Genomic DNA, 13,943 nt, shown 5'->3' on the forward strand with positions numbered 1-13,943 from the left:
TTGACAATCTAGCAACCTTATTTAGTCTCATTTTTCTAAACAATGACCCAAAGGAAGGAAAAACACAAAGCCAAGCACAAAAGATTTAATGAGAGATGTTATCCAGTGATGATTTATTTGAATTCAATTATCTTTACCCCTACACAGAGTTGAAGACACAGAGGAACTAAAATCCCTTCCTAATAAGCTACATGGGGACTGACAATGGTGAAGAACACTGGGCTACTGCTCAGAATAAAGTTATGCCTAGTAAACTGTAGTCGGGAAACTTACTGCAAAGTGGAGACTCATCTGTCCCATTGGGGCAGTCAAACACGCCATCACACAGTGCACTCAGATTCACACAGATGCTATGGCCAGGGCACTGCCACTGCCGACTGGGGCAGCGAAAGGGCTGAGTAGGGCAGTCCTTCTCATCACTCATATCTCTGCAATCATTGTCCCCATCACAGAGCCACTCTTTGTAGATGCAGTTTCCATTGTCACATCGGAAATAAGCTGGAGAGCAAGTCTTGGGAACACAGCCATGGTGCTCATCAGATCCGTCAATGCAGTCAGAGTGCCCATCACACTCCCAGGTATTCGGGATGCAGACACCATCTCCTTGGCACTGAAATTCATCTGAGTGACACATTCCAGGAGGCCTGGTTGCTAGGAGAAAAGCATGGAAGAAATGGGCTGTGAGTGCAATTTTTTATTGTCCCTTGTATAGAATAGATTCAGAGGAAATTATTATGAATCAATAGTAGGTTTATAATAATAACTACAACAAAATTAATATTAAAAGCTAAAATAATATAAGGTCTTCTCCCACATTGTGGCACACACAAATATTTATGTGTCAGATTAATGGATCTGACAACACAGGCTGCCCTGCTCTTATTTATTTTTTGTTAGCATAATGAGACGTCACTGAAGACAGAAACCTGGGCAAACCAAGGATTACATACAAGAATCAGAAATGAGGCGCTGTTCTTGCCTAGGAGGTAAGTACCTGAGTCAAAAGAACAATCTATTTCTTGTATTTCTAATATTTATTCAACTCCAGATTCAATAATAGAATTTATCCATCTCTCTATTAAAGAATCATCATAGCATTTATGCATTTCTTTTCTTTCTTTGTGACTTTTTTTTTTTTTTGAGACAGGGTCTTACTATATAGCCCAGACTGGTCTCAAACTGTAGAGATCCTCTGTCTTCTGAGTGCTGGGATTACAGGCATACACTACCACACCTGGCTTCACCATCACATTTCAATGGAGCTTAAACAGCTGTCGTTACACTGTCCTTCATGTGTCTAATATCATAATGTTGGATGTTGTCATTTCCCCTCAAATGATCTATATCCAATGAAACCAGCATATTAAGTCAACTACAGGTGACAGTAAATACTTGATTCTTTACAAACTTTCTACTATCCATCAAGCAATCCTTGAAAAGTATGGAGGAATGACTTCCCTATTTCACAGAGGTCCCAAGCTCTCTCCCAGGGACCTCACAAAGCCACATCAAGTCACTGGAAATTGAGTTCCACGCTTTCCACACGAAACAGAAAAATCTGTGATTCTGTTGCTGAGTAAACTATAAAGTACATCACTGTTCAAATAACTGACTGACTCTCTAATGATTTTTTTCTTTTATTGCAGCACTGGGATTTGAATTCAGGCTCAGGATCTCCTGCATAGTAGGCAGGCACTCTACCACTTGAGCCACTCCAACAGCCCTGTTTTGTGTTGGGTTTTTCCAGTCTCTCAAACTGTTTGTCCGGGATGGCTCAAATGTCCTGATCTCTGCCTCCTGAGTAGCTAGGATTACAGGTGTCAGTGACCAGTGCCCATCTCACTAATGATTTTTTACAAGTCTAAAATCTACTTAACACAAATAGTTACGTCCCTAGCCTGTGAATATTATAGGATGCATCCAATTTATATTGTATGGAGTTTCCTTGGATCCTCTGATTAGAAGGAATTGCTGAAAATCACTTAAATCACTGTAGAAATTTATCTATGCAACTTTTAGGCCTTTCTTACTCTCTACCTTGTTTTGTCTCTTGCTGTCTGTAATGTCCCTTACCAAACTCTAAAGACAAAGGCTATATAGAACACCTTATCAGTTACTCAACAAGTAACAGCTGAAAGAATAGTCAGTGCTATATACACTGTATATACGCTCTGTATCATTTCTATAACATGGTTTGGTCTCCCAATTGAGATTTAAAAGAAGCTAGTCAAAAACCTTGATATACAGCAAAACCTGAAAAGATTGACAAAAATATCTAAGAAATGTTTAACCTAACTACAAGACTATTTGAAGTGCCCATTTATACAATCATTTGATTTTCTAGTAACAACTTTTAGCAATTCCTAGGCAATTTTACTGTTTGATACTGCATTCTTTTAAGAATACTTTGTAATGCAGGACTGTCCCACTTTGTCTGAGTTGGAGAAAATAAGCAGCAGTATCAATACCAGTCAAGATGAGATGATGATCCCTTTGAAACAAGCCGAGTATGTGGTACTTACGACAGCCTGCCTCATCAGAGTTGTCAGAGCAATCAAAAACGCCATCACAACGGTATATGTTGCTAATACACACGTTCCCACCAGCGCACTTGAACTGAGAAGTAGTGCAGTTTAGTACTAAGAATGAAAGAGAAGGGCATTAGAAATTAGCTCAGGGATAAATGACTAAACCCTGAGATTTTTGTAAATGTCAATGAAAAAAAAAAAAAAAAAAAGCAATCTACTTACCACAACCAGCCTCATCAGATCCATCAGCACAGTCCTTGTCTCCATCACAGACATAAGATGGGTCAATACACCGATGGTCAGGACAATGGAACTGACTAGGTCCGCATGTCTGTGAAGTTTCTATTGTCATCCAAAAACAAAGCAAAATAAGTCTATTTCCTGCTCAATATGTACCTGAGTCAGACTAAAAACACTAAGTAGCTGTGTAAGTTATCCCAGTTCTATCTGTGTTCAAAAGTCCTTCAAATCAGCCATGGTATCAAAGTCAGTCCAGAAAGAGAGCTCAAAATTAGGACAGTTTTGGGAATCAAAAATTAAAGGAGGGCTGGAGGTATAGCTCAAGTGGTATAGAGCCTGCCTTGTAAGCACAAAGTCCTGAGTTCAAACCCCAGTACTACCAAAAGAAAAAAAAAAATTAAAGGATTATTTGGACTGCAGGAGTGGTTCAAGCAGCAGAGCACCTGACTAATAAGCATGAGACCCTGAGTTCAAACCCCAGCACTACCAAAAAAAAAAAAAATTAAAAGATTACAATGTAGAACCTGGAACTGTGATTACACCTTGCAAAACAGAAGACATTTAGCCAGTAAGCACTGTGTGCTTAAACTGGCACGAGGTCTCATGAAGACTCAATTCCTGACTAGCAACGGAGGCCAACAAGGCAGCGTGGTCAGCCTGCTGCACTTGCCTGGCAGCGACAATGTGCAACCAGAGCCTGGTGACTGCATCCAATCCAAAGTACACAGAACGATTCTAAAACCGAGGGACCTACGTTGCTATGAAGGTACAACCTTGGAGTCAGATGTGCTGACTGCCCCATCCACAAAATGAAGTAATAATAAACACAGACTTGTGGAATTTAAAAATTAGAAGGTATTTCAAAGCCTATCTACTCGAATAGGTTGATTTTCCTAGTAATGAACCAGGACAACAATTTAGTTCAGAGAACACTGTTCCACTTTAAACTATTATTGCAGACATGGAAATAAATAATAACCTAAAGGAATGAGAACTGGAAAGATAAAAGCCATATGGATAAGATAATTGGAAATTTCTAGTCAAGTGTGTTCGCACATGCCTATAATCCTAGTTACATGGGAGGCAGAAGCAGGAGGATCATGAGTTCAAGACCAGCCCAAGCAGTTATCAAGACCCTGCCTCAAAAACAAAATACAAAACAGAAGAGCTTGGGGTGTAGCTCAAGTAGTAGAGGTTCTGAGTTCAAAATTAATGGAAATTTCAATTTTCTGTGCCTCTTTATTCTGTTGCTTTTTGCCTACATCAAATGAAAAGATGAAAAGAAAAAACCAATAGCCAAATGTCTGGATATGTTTATATGGTATTTTAAAAATTGTTTTAAATATATGAATAGTTAGTTGAGGGATTTTTTTTTTTCTGAGCCTAGGCTCAAGCAACCCTCCTGCCTTGACCTCATCCTCCCAAGTGGCTGAAACTATACGTGTGCACCACTATGCCTGGTTCTATCTTTTCAGTTTTTGTCCAGATGTTTGGCATCAAGAGATAATCCTTGTCTTGCTTTCACAAAGCTCAGTGTTTGTAGAACACTAAACTTTCCACATTCAGGCTCACGCCCCTGTTCTTACAGCCTGGCATTACAGAGATTGGCAGGAGAAACAGTAGTACCTAAAAAACATGGGTCTCAGAGGAAAAGTGCAAGGCCACAGACTGTGCAAATGTGCCTTCGAGGCTGACCACCTAGCACAGGAGTTCAAAACTTACCACAGTTCTTTTCATCGGATCCATCGCCACAATCATTGTCGGTGTCACAGACCCAGTTCCTCGGGATACATAAGTTGTTATCACAGGTAAAGTAGGACGAGAAGCAGGAAGTGGGTGCTCGGGTAGGGCAGTTTTGCTCATCACTGCCATCCACACAGTCATTGTGCTTGTCACAGCGCCACTGTGCAGGAATGCACTGTCCTCCATGGGCACAGGTGAAGGCCGAAGGTGAGCAGGAGTTATCTACAACAGCCACAAACCGGTCAAGAGGACATTGGGCTTACAGCCTTTTATGTCACTTCTTCCCTGTGACAGCCAAGCTCTCCTTATTCAGTGGATCATCACACAAAACAAGGAGAAATGTGCACAAAACAATAACATCATCATCGCCACCATCCTCAGGCTTTTATTTAACACTTATCAGGCACTTTCCAAGTACTCTATGTACAGCTTTTTTTTTGAGACAGGGTCTCGCTATGTAGCCCAGGCTGGGCTGGAACCCTTGATCCTCTTCCCTCGAAATCCTGAATGCTGGGATGATAAGCCTGACAGTAATATACATATGTATATTACACACGTGTGTGTGTGTGTGTATAGACCTAAATCCCCACTCCTGTCACTTTTCCTTCTCTCCAAAAACACAAGTTATCCTTACCATTAGTCTCACATTAATAAAGATTTCTGAAATTTTCAACCGTTCTCCATGTTTATTTTTTTAAAAACCTTAAAGGGGCACTTACCCCTCTGCAACAGCATTTACAAAACCTCAAACTTCATAAACCGAATTACCACCACAAGAACATATAAGGACAGGCCGCCACATCACCCCTACTTCATTGAACTCCACATCTAGGCACGGGTGGGGGGAACAGCCCATGAGATTTACAAAGGCTATAATCACATGCATCCATTCTCTGACACTATTCTCTCAGCTTCTAAACACTGTGTCCATTTTGATTTAACCTTTTTTCTTGTCGTACTGGGGATCGAACCCAGGATCTCTTGCATGCTAGGCAAGCACTGTACCACTGAGCCACATCCCCAGCTCTGATTCAATTTTTTGAGGGACTTATAAAAATGCAATGACTCTGCATCTGTCCAAACAGCTATCGTCAAAAGAAATCTTCTTGAAGATGATCTAAATCGGTACTAAAAAAATCAGCTGTAACATCTCTGATGAACAATGTTTAGTTTCTACTTAGCTTTCTAAAGCCCCTTGTAGTACATGTTAAGAACTTGATATTCTAAAAACATATCCAAAAAGATATTTTCCCATACACATAACCTAAACTTTTTTATTTTTTAAGCCCACTCCCCCACTCTACTGATCCCAGGAGCTATCTGCAGTACACAGCTACTTACTAAATGTACCGCAGAGACGCTCGTCACTGTTGTCGTGACAGTCATCAGATCCATCACAGCGGTAGAGGCTGGGCACACATCTGCCATTGTCACACTCGAAGGAAAAGGAGCCACACTGCTGCGTGGGTGGCTCGTTGGCCAGGTCTCCCTCGCAGGTCAGGTGATTGGAACCGAGCTTCATCCCGTAGGGGCACCCACACACACGCTGGAAATTTGGCACTGGGAAGCAGAAGTGGCTGCAGTCGCCGTTGGGATGGGTGGGCTGATTGCAGGAGTTGGACCCTGCAAATGCCAAGCCAGTCCCATTATGGTCATTCCAGGTTTGGATTGTGAAAAAAAAGAAAGAAGAAAAAACACTTCGCAAATCCTATAGTAAAGAGTGTCAATCATCCTCTTGGAAATCAACCTGCCAAATACAGCATTTTATGCAAATACAAAAAAGTGCTAAAATGGGTGTTTCCCTAAAACACTTTGAGGATTAGCAGAGTAAGAGACTGAAGTCATATGTGGATGGTGGGAACACAGCACTTCCAGAAGCCGTGAAATAAGTGCTTCAAGAGAAAGGAGTCACCAAGTCAAATAAATCCATCCACATGAAGAAAGAAGTTTGGCAATGTCACTCACCAGTCTGGACGTCAATATCGTATGACTTCAAGTGCATTACATTGGTGATGCCACTTCGAATAACTCTGATGTCTCCACCATCCAATTTCCTGACTTGGACAATAGCGCCCAGCCTCCAGTCGGTAAAATACACAGAATCTAAGAAGAAACAAGCCCAGTTAGCCTTTTCAGTCATAGCATGCTTGAATAAATTGCTCGGGAAAACGCAATTGGCTTGAAACATTACTTGCAAGGAAGAGAATCTTCTGAACCCATTTTCCATGGCTCTCTAGAAGTGCTCTTTGGAAGCTTACATTTTATTAATATGAGGATTCAGGTTCAGGCACACACATAGGGACTTTTATGATGCATTTAGTAGCAATTGGGTTTCAATTTCCATAGGTAAAAATGGGGGGAGGGGTAAAGGAGAATGATGGAGGGGGTAAATTCAACTAGGATATATTGTAAGAACTCTTGTAAGTGTCACTTTGTACCCACAGTACAATAATAATAAGTAAATAAAAATAAAAACCCTCAGTGTCCTATAGAGCACTACATGAGGTCCTATGAGACCAAGTTCTTCTCCCAGCTAAAGCAAGAACCTGCCTAGGGCTCTTACACAAATTCTTAGCTTTGTGAAGGAAATAGACCACACTATCTCTTAAGTGTTGAGCTCCAAGTCCAACACCCCACATCCTGTATCTTCATGAGAACATGGAACTTTCATATGCTCAACTTTAAGAAAACACTGAAAGGGAAAAAAGTAAAGATCTAGGCCAAAAGAGAACTTGCAGTGTATGTTTGAGAATCAGTAAAAAATATCAACACAAGTGTGCATATGCCTACAACCACACCAACATCCCATGGTGCTCGGGATGGTAAAAGAGAGGCAACATCAGATTCTAAATAATAAAAACTTAACCATGTGCACTTTATTCTCACTAAAAAAATGCAGGCAAGTAAACATAGATTTCAACTGTGTTCAGATTAGTTGGGCATGACGGCACGCACCTGTAATTCCAGCACTAGGGAGGCTGAGGTAGGAGGATCATGAGTTCAAAGCCAGTCTAGCTACCTACACAAGACCCTGTCTCAAAAAAAAAAAAAGTGGATCTTTTCATTGGCAATAGTATAACTAGCTAGAAAATGCTTACAATGTCACATACTCTAACATTATCAAGTTTCCATATCTGTGGTCTAATCAATGACTCACTAAATGTTCTCTCTACTGAATGGCAGTTTCAGTCCTACCATTCAGGAAGGTACCTTAATGTTTTTAAATAGATAAAAAGCTCAATTAAACTTTCACCCTCATGCAGTGTGCAGTCAAAAAGATCAAGCCTTTTGGTAAAAAACTGCATCCTTTCCATGGTGTTACACAATAAAAGAACTTTCCATAAGGAATTCACAATGAGGCCGGGCATGGTAGCACATGCCTGTAATCCCAGCACTCTGGAGGCTGAGGCAGAAGGGTTGTAAATTCAAGCCAGCCTGAGCTACAAAAAGAAAAGAAAAGAAATTCATGATGAAAGCCACAGTTGACAGAAACTAATTACTACTTTGGAATGTTGTTCTCGTGGATATGCACTCATTTTTTTCATACTGATGAAACCAAAAGGTACTGAAACTGAATTTTTATTCAATCCAAAAACATTCCAGCCCAGAACAGAAAAATTTAACATTCTTATGATGTTCCTATGTAGCAGCAAACGGCCTGTGTCTGACATCGTTAGGGAGGAATGATGGAGGGAGACTATTTATAATTGACTCATATCGTGAAAAATCTCACAAGAGCATTTTAAAATCTTTTTAAATACCACGCGCTCCACAGAGAGACAGCATGATGGAATACACAGCATATTTAATAACTCTTCATTCCACACTCTGTGTTTGAGAGAACGTCTTCATTTATAGCCCATGTCTGCTTTTTTAAAACACTATGCTAATTACTTACAGCAGGAGGTTTCAACCAGGGACACACTTAGCTATACATATGGCCTTTGGTAGTTCTATACAGAGTGTCACCCTCAAACTAAGCTAACTATGGTTTGTCACACACTCATGTGGCTTGGCACTTTTGTGCAGTGCACAAGCTACACAACTGGTCACAGAGCTCTGTTTTCAGGACCTGTTTCAAGACTAAATGTGCCACCTGTGTCGTGGTGTCAGGCTACATCTTATTCCTAGCAACCCAACTCCTAGAAGCATGCCCACACTCAATAAGGGAGCTGAGAGAGGGCAGGCCAAGGCTTTGGCCACCGTCATTATGCCTGTAATTTCCCAGAATTCCACACTTCCTGGCAACCTTTACTAGAACCATGAAAATTATGTAGAAAGATGGATAAAGAAACAATCATCCCTTTGTGTCCCTCACAGGTCGTATCCCAGGCTGCGGATATAGTTCAGTGGTAGGGTGCTCGAGACCCAACGTTCGATCCCCACCACCACGAAAAGAAAGAAAAAGACAGAAGAAAAAAGATGTATCATTATGTTGTCAGTTACCCAGTATTCTGGCTAAAAGCATTCTAAGTCACTCAATGAAAGGGGGGAAAGGAGAGGTAGAATGGGAAATAATGGAGGGGTGAACTTGTTCAAAGCACCTGTACACGTGTACAGAATTATCACATGAAATCCCCTTGTGTTATCACCGTATACTAATCCAAAAATAAAATAAAATTAAAATGTTTTTTTTTAAATCATTCAGTGGGTAACAGTTAAACACATGTAACCATCTGTCCACTGAAAAAAATGAAATTATCTTGCAGGTTACTGTAAACAGTTCTTGCTATGCTATTCTCAAAAATGATGAAGCCAGAACTTACTACTTCCTTGTATAATACTTACTCAGGAGTAGAATAGTGAGTGAAATCTACAAAGTGCTGTCTCCATGTAACCTGTCAAAACAGCACTCTCTAAAAGTGAAATTTTTATCAAAAAGCCGAATTTTAATCTCGACATAATAGCACCATTTTAATCTTTTATATTTTAAAGTGACAAGCTTTTCTGGGATTGTGACAATGCCAAATGAAGATGAATTTACTGGTAGAACTCACAAAGTACAAACCATGGCATACTCTGTACCGCCTCAAAACCTACCTTTAAAGACAGTGAGTCCGAATGGGTGTGTCATCTGCTCTATGTGGCCCAGTCTTCTTCTGTCTAAACCATCAAAGGTGCTGTGCTCAATTTTATCAAAAAAGGCATCTACCCAGTACAGTCGCGAAGCACTAAAATAATGAAATATTTAGTTATCTGTTATCCAGAAACCAGCAGGACACCCTTGACACTGACGTCCAAAATCAGCATTGTCAGTGGGCACATTTACTAAAGTTCTTAAGGCTTGAATTATGTCTCCTAGAAAGATATCTACTTTCAATGAATGGCTTTCATTCATTGACAGAACTGCAAATGTTGCTACCTTTGGTTTAGGAATTTTATTTTTCACCCTGAAATACCAACAAGTTAAGATAAATGTTGGTCGCAATCTATATTTAAAACATTGAAAACATTTCTTCCCTTTTCTCTCCCATAGCTACTGTGACATTTCATATTTATAAGCTTATTTATCCCATATTCCTAGATAATCATCCATCATCAATTCTTGAGAAATATATTCGTATTTTAAACTTTTTTCCAAAGTGCATATGAACAAATGTACATTTGTTGATTGACTCCAAATATTTCCTGTCCTCAAGATGGCCCCTGTAAGAAATTACACAAGACCTGCATCACATCTATAAGGACTTCTAATAGAGCTCAGGGCTCGCCTCCTCCATCTTGACCCTTCACAAAGTCCTGTAGTTCTGCTGCTTCTAGCAACTTCCTCACAATATTTAAGACTGCACTGGCTTTCATCCCACCAGTAACTGGCCAACTATATTTGTGTTCTTCTATCATTCAACATCCTTCTCCCATCACCAATTAATGATTGAAAAGTTTCTTAGGATCAAAAGAACAATGCAGGAGGTATCACAATACCTGACTTCAAACTATATTACAAAGCAATAACAATAAAAACAGCATGGTACTGGCACAAAAACAGACATGAAGACCAGTGGAACAGAATAGAGGACCCAGATATGAAGCCACACAACTATAACCAACTTGTCTTTGACAAAGGAGCTAAAAATATACGATGGAGAAATAGCAGCCTCTTTGACAAAAACTGCTGGGAAAACTGGTTAGCAGTCTGCAAAAAACTGAAACTAGATCCATGTATATCACCCTATACCAAGATTAACTCAAAATGGATCAAGGATCTTAATATCAGACCACAAACTCTTAAGTTGATACAGGAAAGAGTAGGAAATACTCTGGAGTTAGTAGGTATAGGTAAGAACTTTCTCAACGGAACCCCAGCAGCACAGCAACTAAGAGATAGCATAGATAAATGGGACCTCATAAAACTAAAAAGCTTCTGTTCATCAAAAGAAATGGTCTCTAAACTGAAGAGAACACCCACAGAGTGGGAGAAAATATTTGCCAACTATACATCAGACAAAGGACTGATAACCAGAATATACAGGGAACTTAAAAAACTAAATTCTCCCAAAACTAATGAACCAATAAAGAAATGGGCAAGTCAACTAAACAGAACTTTCTCAAAAGAAGAAATTCAAATGGCCAGAAAACACATGAAAAAATGCTCACCATCTCTAGCAATAAAGGAAATGCAAATTAAAACCACACTAAGATTCCACCTCACCCCTGTTAGAATAGCCACCATCAGCAACACCACCAACAACAGGTGTTGGCGAGGATGCGGGGAAAAAGGAACCCTCTTACACTGTTGGTGGGAATGTAGACTAGTACAACCACTCTGGAAAAAAATTTGGAGGCTACTTAAAAAGCTAGACATGGATCTACCATTTGATCCAGTAATACCACTCTTGGGGATATACCCAAAAGACTGTGACACAGGTTACTCCAGAGGCACCTGCACACCCATGTTTATTGCGGCACTATTCACAATAGCCAAGTTATGGAAACAGCCAAGATGCCCCACCACTGACGAATGGATTAAGAAAATGTGGTATTTATACACAATGGAATTCTATGCAGCCATGAAGAAGAACGAAATGTTATCATTTGCTGGTAAATGGATGGAATTGGAGAACATCATTCTGAGTGAGGTTAGCCTGGCTCAAAAGACCAAAAATCATATGTTCTCCCTCATATGCGGACATTAGATCAAGGGCAAACACAACAATGGGATTGGACTATGAGCACAAGATAAAAGCGAGAGCACACAAGGGAGGGGTGAGGATAGGTAAGACACCTAAAAAACTAGCTAGCATTTGTTGCCCTTAACGCAGAGAAACTAAAGCAGATACCTTAAAGCAACTGAGGCCAATAGGAAAAGGGGACCAGGAACTAGAGAAAAGGTTAGATCAAAAAGAATTAACCTAGAAGGTAACACCCACGCACAGGAAATCAATGTGAGTCAATGCCCTGTATAGCTATCCTTATCTCAACCAGCAAAAACCCTTGTTCCTTCCTATTATTGCTTATACTCTCTCTTCAACAAAATTAGAGATAAGGGCAAAATAGTTTCTGCTGGGTATTGGGGGGGGAAGAGGGAGGGGGCGGAGTGGGTGGTAAGGGAGGGGGTGGGGGCAGGGGGAAGAAATGACCCAAGCCTTGTATGCACATATGAATAATAAAAGAAAAATGAAAAAAAAAAAAAAGAAGAGTTTCTGAGGACAAGCAGTGCCAGCTTCTTTACTCCCTCAGGTCACCCCAGCATGCCCCATATGTGTCCCCAGCAAGTGGGAATTCAGTAACAGAGGATGATTCCTTCTTACCCCCAGTCAATGGCCAATGCATTGGGCCACCCAAGAGTAGTGTTAACTATGGGCACAAGGTGAGACCCATCACTCCACGCTCTCAAGATCTTAGCAGGGCGGAACCAATCACTGAAGAATATACACCTGGAAGAAGATGTTTAACATTGGCACAGTTACGTGACTTACAGGGATGTAGAGTAAACATGGATTTTCTACAGATTTGCTGTAATTAATTATACTTTCTGTATATGCTATTCAGCTTAGCAGAATTGAGTTAGAAACATGTACTCAAAGTCACAAATATGTAAGTGGGATTAAAATGGACATCCAGGGCAGAGAACCACTGCTGTAGACTCTAAGACTTAAAATTACTGTCACCCAGAAGATTCCTTTAAAAGGACAGTTAGGTTACTACTGTTGTTGTTGTTTGCTAGAGGTTGTTTGTTTCTTGAGACAGTCTTACTATATATATCCTGGCTGGTCTTGAATACTTTATGTAGCCCATGCTACCCTTAAACTCATGATCTTCCTGCCTCAGCCTCCCTGTGCCAGGATTACAGGCATGTGCCACCACGTCTTGCTTTGGGTTACATATTAAAGACTCCATGTTGTTAAAACAATAAACCATGATCAAGAAAATGATTTTAATTGTCTCTCTTTCTCTCTAGATCAAACATCCATGATCTACTAGATTACTTTTTACTTATTCTTCTATAAGGAACTTATAAATTTGCCTAGCTAATGGAAGCATCAAATCAATGTGACTCGCTCAAACAACACCTTACCCAAACAAACAAAAACCACCCTTTTCTCTTTCACACAATCCTGTGGAATCAAAATAAGTCACTTCCAAAATGTAACTTTCACAAATGTTACTATTGCTTTCTATCATTTTTAAATGAAAAGGTCATTAGTAAAAGAATTTAGAAGCTTTTCAAAACCAAATATCCAAGATTCATATTAAGGTAAATTCATCAGAAAATCAACAGTTTAAGTCTGTATAGGATGGTAGGATTTCTTATCAATACCAGTATCAGTTTTAAAGTATGTTTCACATATTATTTTACAAAGAGAAAATAAAAATATAAAGTGAACACTCTAGAAACAGCAAACAAAATTTGTTAGGCCTACAAGCTTTGCCTTGGGCAGGCCTGAGTTTGAATGCCACCTCTCTCCTCATTGGCTGTGATTCTTTCACAAGTCACTTTACCTCACTGAGCCTCAGATTTGTTATCTTGAAAATGGGTATAACATATCACTCCTCCACAGTGGGTTATGGGTTAGGTGAGAAGATATGGGTCAAGGGTTCATGAAGGGAGAGAATCAGGCATTAGTGAATCGACAGCCTTCTTTCTATAATTCTATCCAAATACAGCTGCATATCTCAAACTTGTTCTAAGACATGTTAGCCACTGAACATGTTTAAGAACTAAAAAAGAAATATTATCTCATACCACCAAGTAGAGAACAATAAAACGTGACAGTTCGTGATCTGAAGAATGTTTTATGCTGAAGACTGCTGCCTGACTAAGCAAGCTTTGCGAATCGTCCCACCACTACAGAAAGGCAGAGCAAGAACGTAAGCCTTTCTCGATAATTCTGCTACATCTTCCTCCTTCCCTACCACACTGAAGCACATTCTTTGGTCCTCTGCAACTGTGGGAAAACCATGCATCAAAGAAGACCAGGAAAGCTGAAACTT

The 13,943-nt window shown here is 40.0% G+C and overlaps 1 protein-coding gene across 2 annotated transcripts in view; it reads right to left on the bottom strand.

Moving 5' to 3' along the window:
* Window positions 1-13,943, bottom strand: part of Lrp2 (LDL receptor related protein 2) — a 177,899-nt gene that overhangs the window by 92,093 nt on the left and 71,863 nt on the right. For both annotated transcript variants that reach the window (XM_074071047.1, XM_074071046.1), the window contains 8 exons: window positions 12,260-12,385; window positions 9,552-9,682; window positions 6,477-6,614; window positions 5,853-6,134; window positions 4,491-4,733; window positions 2,751-2,870; window positions 2,523-2,639; window positions 274-651 (listed from right to left, as the gene is read on the bottom strand). In XM_074071047.1, coding sequence (XP_073927148.1) covers window positions 274-651; window positions 2,523-2,639; window positions 2,751-2,870; window positions 4,491-4,733; window positions 5,853-6,134; window positions 6,477-6,614; window positions 9,552-9,682; window positions 12,260-12,385 — 1,535 coding nt within the window. The remainder of the gene's footprint in view (window positions 1-273; window positions 652-2,522; window positions 2,640-2,750; window positions 2,871-4,490; window positions 4,734-5,852; window positions 6,135-6,476; window positions 6,615-9,551; window positions 9,683-12,259; window positions 12,386-13,943) is intronic.

This window comes from Castor canadensis, chromosome 4 (assembly GCF_047511655.1).
Source record: "Castor canadensis chromosome 4, mCasCan1.hap1v2, whole genome shotgun sequence".
Classification (NCBI taxonomy): Eukaryota; Metazoa; Chordata; class Mammalia; order Rodentia; family Castoridae; genus Castor; species Castor canadensis.